Consider the following 14,034-nt stretch of genomic DNA (forward strand, 5'->3'; position numbering starts at 1 on the left):
AGCACCTGGGGGCCCCTGGAGAACTTTGCTGTGCTTGGTTGTTTTTTTTAAGCTGTGGTTGGGTACACGGAGGTCGGGCCAAGCAGAGTTCTCAGGGAGCCATAGCCACTGACTTCTGAGCATTGCCATTGTGTGTTCTTCCTCAGGGACGTTGTGTTCCACTGAGGCCCAGAAAGCGAACTGGATCTGGAAGCCCTGACCGGTGGGACCCTGGGCTGTCGCGCACCCTTCCCAAGCCCTCTTCAAGTCTTCCAGCCAAGCTCCTGAACAGCAAGGGGAGGGGTCTGAGGCAGTGCCATGCCTGGGTCCCATCATTAGGAGGAAGGGCAGCAAACTTCTGGGTGCTGCCCCTCATGGTTGTAGTAGTGACATCGGGAATCAGTGAGAGGAGGAGACTCCTGGGGATAGACCTGGGGACCTTCTTTTAGCTGCTTCTTTATAGAGCTACCTCAGGGGCCTTGCGTCTTACTTTCTTCTGAAGAAACACTGACTGCTTCTGAGTGTTCTGACTTCTCAGGGAATGCTGTTTTCATTTTCATTATAGCATTTGAATTGATATTTAAGATTTCTATTTTAAGGTGTATAAGTGATAAATATAAAATATATCTTTTAGGAAGTATTCCTAATAATCCCATGTACATATTTTTCTCTGCTCTAGAATGTTTGAAGCCCATATGCAGAGCTACAAGGGCGATGACCCACTTGGTGAATGGGAAAGGTTAGCATTTCGTTTATTTATTTTTTCTGTAAACAAACTATATGTGCTGCCCTGAAAAATTAATGTTATCTGTATTTTTTCTAGTTACATGCGATGGGTAGAAGAGAATTTTCCTGAGAATAAAGAATATATGACAACTTTATTAGAGCATCTAATGAAGGAATTTTTAGATAAGAAGAGATACCACAATGACCCAAGGTTCATCAATTATTGTTTAAAATTTGTAAGTATACTTTCAGATGTATAATCACATCTCTAGTCATGTTGTCCTTTTGTTTTTTACCCCAGATTTGAAGATCATTTTAGACTGTCTTTTATTCTGATACCTTATGTTTCATAAATTTTTTTTAAGTTGTATGGCCAGAGACACGTATTTTACAACCTTTTGGCTTCTGTACTGTGAAATCAGTGATTTAATTTTAAAATCCTTCTTCTCTGTGTATCAAGTCTGAAATGTGACAACACGAGGTAGAAACCATTAGATTAAAAGAAGGTTCGTTGGATGAGAAGCATGCTTGGGGAAGGGGAGATAAGCAGGTACTCCCAGTGGGTTCCTGGGAGTAAATTAAATTCATTGTGAATAATTAAGAAAATATTAACTCTCAGAAATGAAATTTAGTACTAAAAGGAGAAGGCCGCCTCAGGTTAGGCTGGGTCTCTTCAATCTTGAAATAAAGGCTTGGGAGCGTGATTTCTAGTAATAAAATCATGAATGGAATAGATAAAGTAAACAGGGATTTGTTCTCTAAGTTTCCAAATATGAGGATTAGAGGAAGCCTGTGGAGCTTGAGCAAGTATAACTTTATATACTACGTTACAGAACCTGCTGTCTTGGGAAATAATGTGGGTTGTCTGGGGACATTGAATGTCAAGGAAAGGAACGAGCTTAACTTTGAGGCTTGCCATCAGAGGACCACACAGGCCTTCCCCTGCACAGTACATCCTGAAGCCTCCAGGAAGACGAACGCTGAGGGCTGGCTGGCCTCGGCCACACTGAGACTGGCAGTGCCTTCGTTCTCATGTCTGTCTGCTTTGGATTTCTGCAGGCTGAGTACAACAGTGACCTTGCTCAGTTTTTTGAGTTTCTGTACAACCATGGGATTGGGACCCTGTCAGCTCCTCTGTACGTAGCCTGGGCTGGGCATCTGGAAGGCCAGGGGGAGCGGCAGCACGCCAGTGCCGTTTTTCGGAGAGGAATTCAGAACGAGGCCGAACCTAGAGAGCTGCTGCAGCAACAGTTCAGGTAGTTTGAAAATAAAACTCCACGCAGTGTCTCCTACCTTGAAATGCAATGTTTGCTCTTAAAAGATTTTTATTGTTATCTGTTTGTACAGGGAAATCCTTCTCATTGGGGAAAATGTGGATGTATAGAATAGTAGAAAAGCTGCCCAGAAATATTACTGTTAACATTTTTGTGCACTTCCTTCCAATATCTTTTCCGATGCCTATGTGTGTGCCTTAGTGTCTGTGTATTTTTACGGTAGACCGTACTGTATGTCTGATTGTGTGTACTGAGCTTTATACTGCTCTTAAGAAATTATGCACTTTTATACTACTTATAAAGTGGTTGTGAAGTCTGTCGCAGAGCTATGTCATAATTTAATTGTTCTCCAATGGAACATTAAAGTTGTTTCCAACATTTTGGTTTTTATAAATAACAACATAATGAATATTTTAATGAATAACTTTGTTTTTCACAATTTTTGACTTTTTCAGTGATTAAATACACCTCATTTAGGGTGTTATTTATATATACCCTAATACAGAAAACTAAAGAAGCAGAAGAAACCCATCAATTTTAATTCGCATTTTTTTCTCCGCTTGTAATAGGATTGCAGGCGTTTTTTATGTACATATGCAGCCCTGTGTCAAGGTCTTTTTTCTTCATCATAAAAGTATTTCCTAATGTATTTCCTATTATTATGTAGTTCCTTCTGATAGATTCTCAGAATTGAAACTGTGGAGTCAAAGGGTGTATGAAGAGTGTTCAGGCTTGTGGTACATGTAACCAAATTCCCTTCTCAAAAGGTGGTATAGGTTTCTGCTCTCTGTCTAGCAGCATAGAGATAGGTTGTCTCTCTGCACCCCTTGCTGGCTCTTAATACACTCATTGTTTTCAACTTTGCTCCAGTGCGCATGCTCTTTTTAAACTTTATTATGAGAATTTTCAAGTATGCGTTAAAAAAAGAAAAGTTAATATAATGAACCTGCATTTACTTATCACTTGCTTTTAATTATTATTAATATTTGATCACGCTGTGCTGAAGGATTTTTTTTTAATTAATTAATTTATTTATATACTTTTGGCTGTGTTGGGTCTTTGTTGCTGCACGCCGGCTTTCTATTTGTTGCCATGTGCAGGCTTCTCATTGCGGTGGCTTCTCTTGTTGCGGAACACAGGCTCTAGGCACTCAGGCTCTAGAGTGCAGGCTCAGTAGTTGTGGCGCATGGGCTTAGTTGCTCCGTGGCATGTGGAATCTTCCCGGACCAGGGCTCGAACCTGCATCACCTGCTAACCACTGCGCCACCAGGGAAGTCCCTGTGCTGAAGGATTTAAAGCAGATCCAAAACAGCAAAATATTTTACCCTAAACACTTCCATAAACATCTCAAAAAGGTGATTTCTTACAGAACCTTACATCATTTTCATACCTAACAAAATGAATAGTAATTCCTTAATATCATCTAATTTTCAGCTATTCTTCATTATGTAAAATGTTTTTGTTTTTTGCCTTTTTTTTAAACCATTGGTTTGTTTGAATTGAGTCAAACAACATGGGCATTTGTCTGCATTTGGTTGTACATCTCTCAGTCTCTTCATACTATGCACCCCTCCTCATATCACCCAAAAATGTCGAGCTTGGAGGTTGCATATTACTTGATAGGTTGATTAACATGCAAAGATGCATGAAATGACATGTTTAAGAAGTCCTCACAGCATGAACAGTAATATATCTGCTTTTTAAAATAGTTTTGTACTTTAACATCTTTCTTCAAACCATTATACTTTTCATATGTTCCAGATGTAGAGAATGCCTAAAATAGAGAGTTCAAACGCCCCATGTTGTAACATGTACATACTTGATACCCTCAGAAGGAGGGTATGTTTGTTATATGAATTTAAGAAATACTAATATAAACGAGGCAAAAAGAGGAATTTTTCTAATATTAAGTGTATTGGGTATGAAGACAATCCCAGAATTTTTTTTTTTTTAATTTTGAAGCAACTCTAAAATTCAGCTTTACATTCTCTCTTAACCTCAGTCTTTACTAGCTTATAGTAAGCTGTCTATCATGTTTAGTTTTCACTTTTTTTTTTAATTAATTATTTATTTATTTTTGGCTGCTTTGGGTCTTCATTGCTGTGCGCAGGCTTTCTCTAGTTGCGGCAAGCAGGGGCTACTCTTCGTTGCGGTGGCTTCTCTTGTTGTGGAACACAGGCTCTAGGTGCACGAGCTTCAGTAGCTGTGGCATGTGGGCTCAGTAGTTGTGGCACACGGGCTTAGTTGCTCCATGGCATGTGGGATCTTCCCGGACCAGGGCTCGAACCCATGTCCCCTGCATTGGTAGGCAGATTCTCAACCACTGTACCACCAGGGAAGTCCCTAGTTTTCACTTTAATATAATATATATTGAACTGTAAATTATAATCTATACTGATGCCTTTATTGCTGTCTTTTAGGTTGTTTCAGACACGCCTCACCGAAACCCATTTGCCAACTCAAGGTAAATAATGCTTTCTAAAATGTCCAAGACCTTGGTAATTTAGTCTGATTTTCACTGCTTTTTTTTTGTTTTCCTTAAAAAACAAATCCATCCACTATTTCTTGATTGTATTATCTTAGATAACAGGGGCGGTGCTATGATAATAATAATGCCTGATAAATAGCAGAGCAGGGGCTCTGTCATAGCACTTTAAAAGAAACCCCCCTCCAACACACACACACACACACACACACACACACACACACACATACACACACAAGCTTGGTGATTTCATTGTATTTTTAGGATTTTTTAAAAATAAAAATAAAAATTGCCCCACATAGAGGACAATACCTACTCTGAAGTGAATCTGTTCTGAATTGAATCAAATGTGTTTAATGCAACTTTTAAAGAAATGTAGTTTTTTTTTTTTTTTTTTTTTTTAGAAATAATAGATTACATTCTAGCATTAAGCATTGACTATCCTATTGTTTAAAATAACTAGAGTTTACATGTCTTTCAGGGACTTTCTTGGGCATTTTGAATTGATTAGAAAGCTATCTCTACCATATTTCTCTTATTTATAAAGTATTTTAGTTGCATTTTCTGAGACAGTGTAAATGAGTTTATTTTTTAATGCTACTTATTGAAAGATCAAGGGAATGTATTTGTAATAATTTTATTTAATATGGTTTTACCCTTATTTCTTTTTATTTCATCTTTTTCCCCTCATAGCAAGAACCTCAGAACCTCTGAATAATGCTCAGATTTTAAACCAACTGGTAACATTAAAATCCAATCCAGGAAATAACTCAGCCTGCATTTCTAAGAATCAGGTAATAATAATGATTGTAGTTCGTGTGGGAACTGGGAAGGGTATGGAACGGTCATCCAGCTGCCTTCCTTGGGCATCTCATTTCTTTGACCTTGTCTCCCAAGACTCTAACCTCCATGTCAGCCACCTGTGCCTGTGGCACCTTTCCGGGCCTGTCATCATCCACCACGGCTCACCTCAAATATTAAATTTAAAATAACTCACTGATCATAACTTCCTGCATTGTCTGACCTAGGGAACCCTGCTCCACGACCTCCTGTCTTCGCCTCCTCCCAGCAGCCTCTCCTCCTTTGTTCTGCGGGGCTCCCTTGCACAGGCCCAGGATTCCCTACCGTGGGTCACACCCACGTGGAGGCACCTGAGCCCACCTAAAACACTCCTGGCTTCGAACTATAACCTCAGCCAGGGCTTTACTACTCCCCGGCAATTATGCTTCCAATTTCCCAGTTCACTTTTTATGTTTTACATATCACTTATGTTTCCCATTCTACTCTCTAATGCCAAATTATGATGATTTTACACTTCTTTTTACTCTCCTCAAACTTGGGACCTGACTACCTCCAACCCCTTCCTCAGGAACTGGCAAAAATACTATTTCAGTGAAACAACAGAAGCCATCAGATGATGTCTGTCCATTTCTGCCACCAACCAATAAATAACTTCACCTTTCCCTGCCATTGCAGTGGGGCGAGGTGGCTCTTCTGCCCTGATGGCTTATTAGCATGTGAAAACGCTCTTTTCTTGCTTCCCAGCATCTTTCCTCTTCGTAGTACTGTTGCTCTTTCAAAGTTTGCTAAGGACCTCCTTTAAGCTAAATCCCATGGAAATGCCTCTGTTCGTAGTACACATGTGCAGGTTTTATTAATGTAGCACATCCTGATGTAGAATATGAACTTCCAACTTCGACAGATACTCAGATGATCCCAACTTACATCCTACTCATGTTTGCCAGTCTCATTGCTTCCTGTTGTCCCGACTGTAAGTTTCTAGGCAGCAGAGTTGGGTCTTGTTTACAGTCACTTCCCAGAACCTAGCCCAGGACATGACACGTATGAGATGTTCAGTAAATACTTGTCTAGTGAATGAATGCTAGCATTAGAGACTCCTCAACATAGAATAGTACCAGAAGAAAATTTTAATGATTTTTTTTAATGTAGCTATTTGGAATGTTAAACTCATTACGCATAGGTGATGTGGCTCAGCTCCTGGACTATGTATCAAAGGGAAGTAAGTGCCCTTCTCGACTACCAAGCAGATATTTTAAAATCGCTTTCTTATCGGACTCTAGTTGCAAAAGTTATCATAAAAGTAATAATGCAAACCTAGGCTTCAGATATTAATTGTAACTTGAAAGAACATATACAAATCTACTCGATGATTCAGAGACCCCCCCTCAAGTGTTTTCATATTGTTTTGTGAAGTAATTTGGATGATAGATTCTTTCCAGATAAGTGAGTGCTTGTGTTTCTTTTCTGTCTTTCTAGGGTTCAGAACTTTCTGGAGTAACATCTTCAGCTTGTGATAAAGAGTCGAATATGCAAGTACAATCAGTGCATTCATCTATTACTTAGTTTCCTTCAAGAGCTGCTTCAGTACACTGTTGTAAATAATGTATTTTCCCCATTTTAGGGAACAAAGGGTGATCATGATTTCTAAATCAGGATATTCTGCACACCCACCTGTGGCAGCCAAAGCCGATGTGCAGCAGGTTGTCATGTATTGCAAGGAGAAGCTTATTCGTGGAGAGTCAGAGTTTTCCTTTGAAGAGCTGAGAGCCCAGAAATACAATCAACGGAGAAAGCATGAACAATGGGGTACTTGCAGTCTTACAGTCTGAGCTATCTTAGGTCACTTAATATAATTCTCATCTCTGAGTAATTACATTTTAGCAGATAATTGACTATACTGAAAGAATCTGCCAGAAAAATGTCTCTAGCTCATTCTATCAGGAGCCTAAAAATCTTTAATACTAGTGTAGCAACCACATTTGTCCAAAGGCTAAATTGGTGTCTTTTGACAGCAAAACTCGGGGTTGAAACAGCAATAAAGGAGATAGATATCCACACCAGTGTTGCCTTAGCTTTTAGTGAAGTAGATTTTTTTTTTTTTTTTTGCGGTATGCAGGCCTCTCACCGTTGTGGCCTATCCCATTGCGGAGCACAGGCTCCAGACGCGCAGGCTCAGTGGCCATGGCTCACGGGCCCAGCCACTCCGCGGCGTGTGGGATCCTCCCAGACCGGGGCACGAACCCGCGTCCCCTGCATCGGCAGGCGGACTCTCAACCACTGCGCCACCAGGGAAGCCCCGAAGTAGATATTTTTAACCTTTCAAATAATATCTGTACGGATTTGAACTTCTTTATCTAGCTATTCTAAACCTCTGGGTCTGTTATTTGGGCTGTGAAAGGATTAGGTTAGGAACTGGAGTTGAGATTTTTCAAGATCTGCAACTACTGTAAATAAGACATTCAGGAGTCCTCTGATGAAGGTGCCATGTTATTCATGGCTGTGCTGTACAGTGGGTCAAGCTTTGTTCCCCAGGGAAAGCTGAATGTTAACACCAGTGTTGGCACCTGGCTTTGCTGTAACAATGTGGACCTCAGAGGAAAATGAACCTCTGTCCTACTCAGGGCTTTTACACCATCTGAGTATTTGTGCTGTGCCCACTCTGTAGGCCACTTTTTGTTCATTCATTATTTCTCTTTTGGTTGACAACTGAGAGGACAGTCAGTTGACGCTCGTGGAGGACTCTTTTGTGCCTTGCACAGATGCTAAAGTCTGAGCTGGACGGTTAGATTTGTACGTGATGTGGTTATGTTAACCAGTTACTGGAAATGGGACCAAGAGCAGTGTACTTGAGACACTGACCATTCGGTGCACTTTACTCTTATTCCTTCTTAGAAAGCACCTAGAGGTTTAAATCTTTTAAAAACAGTTCCATTTTCAAATGATTTGCACAGTCATGATTGTTCTACAAGCGGTGCTTAGTATCATACTGTGCTATTACCAAATATTTTTGTTTCTCATCTTGTAAATTTTTATAACTTACATGCCCTGAACTTAAAAATAACTGTGCTACGGGAAGGTAAAAACTATAACTGAAAAGTAATACATATTTCAGTTCTCATAATCTAATACACATGGAAAAGACTAGTAAAAACTTTGCCGTCTTAAAAATAACCTTTTACTGATTTTGCATGGATTCCTCTGATGACCTGAATTTAAATTTCACATGCAAACCATATTTTCTCTTTCCTAAAGTTAATGAAGACAGGCATTATATGAAAAGGAAAGAAGCAAACGCTTTTGAAGAACAACTATTAAAACAGAAAATGGATGAGCTTCATAAGAAGTTGCACCAAGTGGTGGAGACATCGCATGAGAACCTGCCCTCTTCCCAGGGGAGGTCTGAGGTGTGTGTGCTCCTTGCCGATGCTTCCCATGCCCAGTACAGGGATTTCTGTTTCTATTTGTCCTCTGTGTGCTCTATTTTTAGAGTTAATTCTGATGTTAATTTAGTTACTGGCTTTCTGAATTATTTTCCCCCCAACAATGGGGGAAAAGGCAATCCAACACACTTCCAGTGACGAAGAGGTCACACTTAAAGAGCCAAGAATCAGAATAACGCTGGGCTTCTCAGCACCAACCGGGAAAGATCTTCAAAATGTAGATTGAGAAAGGAAGTTACAGGACAGAACGTGTAGTGTGTGTGTGTGTGTGCGTGCGTGCGTGTGTGTGTGTGTGTGTGTGTGTGTGTGTAGGCACATACTTATATACTTAATTATTAGCATATATAATCCTTTTTCTGATTTTGGGGGGGGTGTAAAATGACTATTATTTAATGAAAATTCAAATATAATGATTTCTTTAGTTTGTGTTGAGAAGCCAGCGCGCACCTGCAAGAATGGGTCTCAGGACCTGATTTTTCTACAGACTTACTGTGGCCACATTCCTGTTTTCAGCTCCACCTTCACGTCCATCCTGAGATGTGTTCAAATTTCTGAACTTCTCTGGAGATCAGCCTCCTCCAGCTGCTGTTTTAGGTGTTAGGATTCCTTTACTGTCATTTTGGTGAGGTTTCGGGAGGACGTGGATGATAAAGCACGTGTTTAAGCCACTGTCTTTAACCAGAAGCCTGTTTATGCACTTATTTCTGTATATGAGTGGTATAAGGATATATTTGCCAAATGGATCTCCATTTGTCCCTAAGTCATTTATTTACCAGCTCAGCCTTTCCCTATTGGTTTAAAATATCTTATCACATACTAAATTTTTAAGGTATAAGATCCATTTCTAAAATAGCTGTCTCTTTGTTTTAGTCAATAGGTTTCTTCTTGATCATTCCATATTGTGTGTTTACTATAGCATTGTTGTATGTTTTGATATCTGGTGGAGAAAGTCTGATTATTATTTTTTTAATGTATTTCTTCAGAAATGAATATTATGTTTATTTTTAATCTTTACTAATTTGGTAGGTGAGAAAATGTTATAGGTCATTTTTAATTATCTTTTTTGATGACTAGTGAGAGTAAACTTTTAATATTTTGTCCATTTGTCTGTGAAATAACTATTCTTGCCCTAGATATTTGGTGTTCTTTTTTTTTTTTTTTTTTGCGGTACGCGGGCCTCTCACTGTTGTGGCCTCTCCCGTTGCGGAGCACAGGCTCCGGACGCGCAGGCTCAGTGGCCATGGCTCACGGGCCCAGCCACTCCGCAGCATGTGGGATCTTCCCGGACTAGGGCATGAACCCGTATCCCCTGCATCGGCAGGTGGACTCTCAACCACTGCGCCACCAGGGAAGCCCTTGGTGCTTTTCTTAACAATTTGTGAGAATACTTTTCTATGGTGAGAAATTAACTCTTTTTTTTTAAGATTTATTTATTATTTATTTTATTTATTTTGGGCTGCGTTGGGTCTTAGTCGCGGCACGCGGGATCTTTCCTTGTGGCGCATGGGCTTCTCCCTAGTTGTGGAGTGCTGGTTTTTCTCCTCTCTAGTTGCGGCTCGCAAGCTCCAGGGCGCCTGGGCTCTAGTTTGTGGCACGCGGGCTCTAGTTGAGGTGTGCAAGCTCAGTAGCTGTGGCGCGGGCTTAGTTGCCCCGCAGCATGTGGGATCTTAGTTCCCTGACCAGGGATCGAACCCACATCCCCTGCTTGCAAGGTAGATTCTTTACTACTGGACCCCCAGGGAAATCCTGCTCTTTGTCTTTTAACTTGGTAACATAGGAGTGTACATGTACAGTCTAAGTACATGTGAGTAGAAAAGCAAAGACTTCATGTTAAAGGCCCGTGTCCTTCCCACTGTGCGCCATGCTTTTGTGGCAGTCAGTGCAGTTTATATTCGTGTTTCCTACTCATTAAAGGGAAGATGGTTACTAAGGGTATTTTAATAGCAGGAACACCATTATGAGCATTTGGTAACATTGACTGTTAGTCTTTTCCCAAAATTAAGTAAGGAGAAATGTGCCAGTTCTTAAATACTAATGAATGCTCAGGGCTGGTATTTTATTTTATTTTATTTTTAAAATTTTTTTTCGATTTTTTAAAATTTTATTTATTTATTTTTGGCTGCACTGGGTCTTTGGTGCTGCGCCCGTGCTTTCTCTAGTTGCGGCAAGCGGGGGCTACTCTTCGCTGCAGTGCGAGGGCTTCGTGGGCTTCTCATTGCAGTGGCTTCTCTTGTTGCAGAGCATAGGCTCTAGTTGTGCAGGCTTCAGTAGTTGTGGCACGCGGGCTTAGTTGCTCCGCGGCATGTGGGATCCTCCCGGACCACAGCTCAAACCCGCATCCCCTGCACTGGCAGGTGGATTCTTAACCACTGTGCCACCAAGGAAGCCCCGGGGCTGGTATTTTAGTGGTTAGAAGTATGAGCTTCCAGTTGAGTGTGTGGTTAAGAAGCTACGGAAGCATCCACCGCATAGAGTGACCTTTGTTGCTGACTGTTCATTTCAGAATACCTGGAGGGGTGAGGAGCTGGCTCAGGAGGAAAGGAATCTACTGAAGAAGACAGGTGCCGTTCTTTGAAAAGCTGTAATACCTAATTAGCAGTCTGGACCTCATGGCTTTGTTTTTGTTTGTTTGCTTACCATGAAAGGTCAGCCCAGCACGTATGGGGCCACACACAGGCTCCCCGCAGGAACTGAGAGCTCCGAGTCTTCCAGCTGTCCATCAGCAGACCTCAAAGAATGCAGGAGAGACACCCAAAGAGGCATCTGTTGTTCCACTTATGGCAAATGCTGTCACCGCTGCTTTGGTGTCCCCAGCCGTCACCCAGAGTGTAGCTCCCCAGGTTCCTTTGGCAGCCCAGCCAGTGACAGATGCCATGTTTACGGTGGCCAGCAAAGATGCCAGGTAAGCCAAAGGTAGCCCTAGAGATGATAGTGATATGAATGGTGTCTGACGGCTTCTTTACATGACCTGCAGTGTCAAGAGCAATGTGTAAATGATGGATGAGTCTTGTTTTTCAAAATAATTTTTAGATGGGCATGTAGTGGAAGAAACAAGTTACCAAAACATTAGCCCCAATTCTTCAGCCTCACTTATTGTTTCTTTTAGAGTATTTGTTTTACTTCATACTTCCCTCTTGAATTATAAGTTTTCGATACACTGAAACTTAACAATCTTTTTGTAACTGAAGAATATACAGCTGTTAAACTGAAATTGCCTTTGCTTACTGGCTTTGACTGAACATATGTAGGGGTTCATTACAATCCAGATAGTTCCTTGACATATATTCTTCTCATATTCCTTCTGTCTTTCCACCGGGAGCAGTTTGGGATTAATATCTGCTACACAATATGCCAAAATATGTCTATACACTACTGTGGAGGTTTTTTCTCCAATTTTGAGGGATTTTCCTAGATTACAGAAATTACAATTACTGTCGCATAGCTTGTTTATATTTTCCTCTTCAGTCACTTTGGTGCTCTCTCTTTTTTAAACATAAAAATTTTATTGATCTATTGGAAAAGATAAAAGCTACAATGTAACTCACACCCTCCCCTTGGGCTAAACCCCTTGGCACAGATTATGGTTCTTAAGTACTGGTTCTCCTCAATGTCCAAGGTTAACTTTTACCAATGATTTCTCCTGGAAATAAGATTTAAAGTGATCATGCTTTTTCAGCCACATTAGGACAATAATTCAGACCTGTGTCCTGTATCAAACCATGTATGTAAAAAGAGGACTGTTGTGTGGGGCTGTGACTTCATTAGTTCTTAGTAGTTAATTTACACAACAATAAGATGGTCACAACAGCAGCAATGACAGGCCCCCGGAGACACAGTTCAGCGTGTCCAGCTGAACCTTATAAAATTATGAAACTCTTTGACCTAATGAACATTCAGATCATTCAGAAGCCTTTCAGACTGACCCTGACCTTAGCCTAGGCAAGGGACTGAAAGTACCCCCCTCACGCTCTCAGTGGCCTAGATGGCTGACCACGACAGAGAAAGGGCACCTTTCTCTGGTATCTCTATAAAACTCACGTTTTTATGACAGTTTAATGGGGATTTGTAAGATTAAAAGTGCTTTGCACTTTTTACTTTATACCCTCACAGGGTCCATTAAGGGAAGCAATGTTAAATAGACAGATGAGGTCCACTATCACGACTGCACTTAAAATAAACTGTGATGTAAGTGTCTCACGTACCATTTTTTCCCCTCTTGATAACTGCTGAAGTCTAGAGGACAATGCACTGTGGCTACCTGCCCATCACGAGAGAGGTGGCCCCTGTGGCGAAGGCGCCAGCGCTTCCCCACATCACAGCGCAGGAGAGTGGTGCCGGACGGCAGGCCCGGAGCTGGGGGTTAGCCCTTTAGCCTGTGTAATAAATGGGATCGTTCGAACCTCATGTATGAATGATTATCGGGTGTTAAAGTACAGAATCACTATGTCAAGCAAACGTGAATACCTGACCTTTATCTGTAAGAATTATTGTCCTCGAAAGGAAATGAAAGAAAACATAAAACATCTTATTCACTTACACTGTAGACCTAGGCAGTCCCATCTGTGTTTTAACAACAGGCTCGTCATTGCTGACATTTTTTACTGTTCTTTCTTGAGAGTTATTGTGTCTCAAGAGTTTTCTCTTCCAGGTGTATGAATAAAAGTACTCATGAATTCAAGCCACAGAGTGGAGCAGAGATAAAAGAAGGTAATGTTTAACTATTGATATAATACATTGCTGTCTAAGCTGTTTGCCCAGACTCGTCCAGGTCGCTCAAGGGTCTGTTTGGTGGCTGCAGTTCATGAAGGCTTCAGACCTTAATGAACCTGGGTGTCAGCTTTCCCGTTCTTAGAAGGCAGGGGTTAGTTAAACCCCAGACCATTTCAAATAAAGGTAGAAATTCACTTGACAGTCACATCTTAGTTGGAATCCTTTGGAAACTTGATTTGTGAAAACTTTCCTATTAAATTTCTCAGCAGATTTTAATCTAAAACCAGAGTCATCTTTAACATGTTGTGAAGACGGAAAGGTGATTAAAAGTTTAATTAGGAGTGTTATACTTCCGTTTGGTACTACTTTGTTAGAGGTATTTGCATGAAAGTAAGTTTTATAAATAAAATAAGACACGTGGATTGGGTCTTCATTCCCCCCACTCCTTCACGTACTGTGCCATCCTTTCCAATGACAGTTTAGTGGGAGCAGAGCTACTTGAAAAAAGCAGTGACACCTACATTTAACCAGGACCTGACTGAGCACTAGTAGAAGCCAGGCACTGTTCTAGGTAGTGAGAGATGCAGTCGCGAACAGAAAGGACAGAAATCCCCACCCG

The 14,034-nt window shown here is 40.9% G+C and overlaps 1 protein-coding gene across 2 annotated transcripts in view; it reads left to right on the forward strand.

Moving 5' to 3' along the window:
• Nucleotides 1-14,034, forward strand: part of BUB1 (BUB1 mitotic checkpoint serine/threonine kinase) — a gene marked incomplete at its 5' end in the record, with an annotated part of 41,428 nt that overhangs the window by 2,455 nt on the left and 24,939 nt on the right. For both annotated transcript variants that reach the window (XM_082671968.1, XM_082671969.1), the window contains 10 exons: nucleotides 659-718; nucleotides 803-941; nucleotides 1,765-1,961; nucleotides 4,400-4,443; nucleotides 5,158-5,258; nucleotides 6,742-6,798; nucleotides 6,891-7,071; nucleotides 8,518-8,669; nucleotides 11,351-11,607; nucleotides 13,354-13,412. In XM_082671968.1, coding sequence (XP_082528094.1) covers nucleotides 659-718; nucleotides 803-941; nucleotides 1,765-1,961; nucleotides 4,400-4,443; nucleotides 5,158-5,258; nucleotides 6,742-6,798; nucleotides 6,891-7,071; nucleotides 8,518-8,669; nucleotides 11,351-11,607; nucleotides 13,354-13,412 — 1,247 coding nt within the window. The remainder of the gene's footprint in view (nucleotides 1-658; nucleotides 719-802; nucleotides 942-1,764; nucleotides 1,962-4,399; nucleotides 4,444-5,157; nucleotides 5,259-6,741; nucleotides 6,799-6,890; nucleotides 7,072-8,517; nucleotides 8,670-11,350; nucleotides 11,608-13,353; nucleotides 13,413-14,034) is intronic.

Source organism: Grampus griseus (genome assembly GCF_964374135.1).
Source record: "Grampus griseus genome assembly, chromosome: 15".
NCBI lineage: Eukaryota > Metazoa > Chordata > Mammalia > Artiodactyla > Delphinidae > Grampus > Grampus griseus.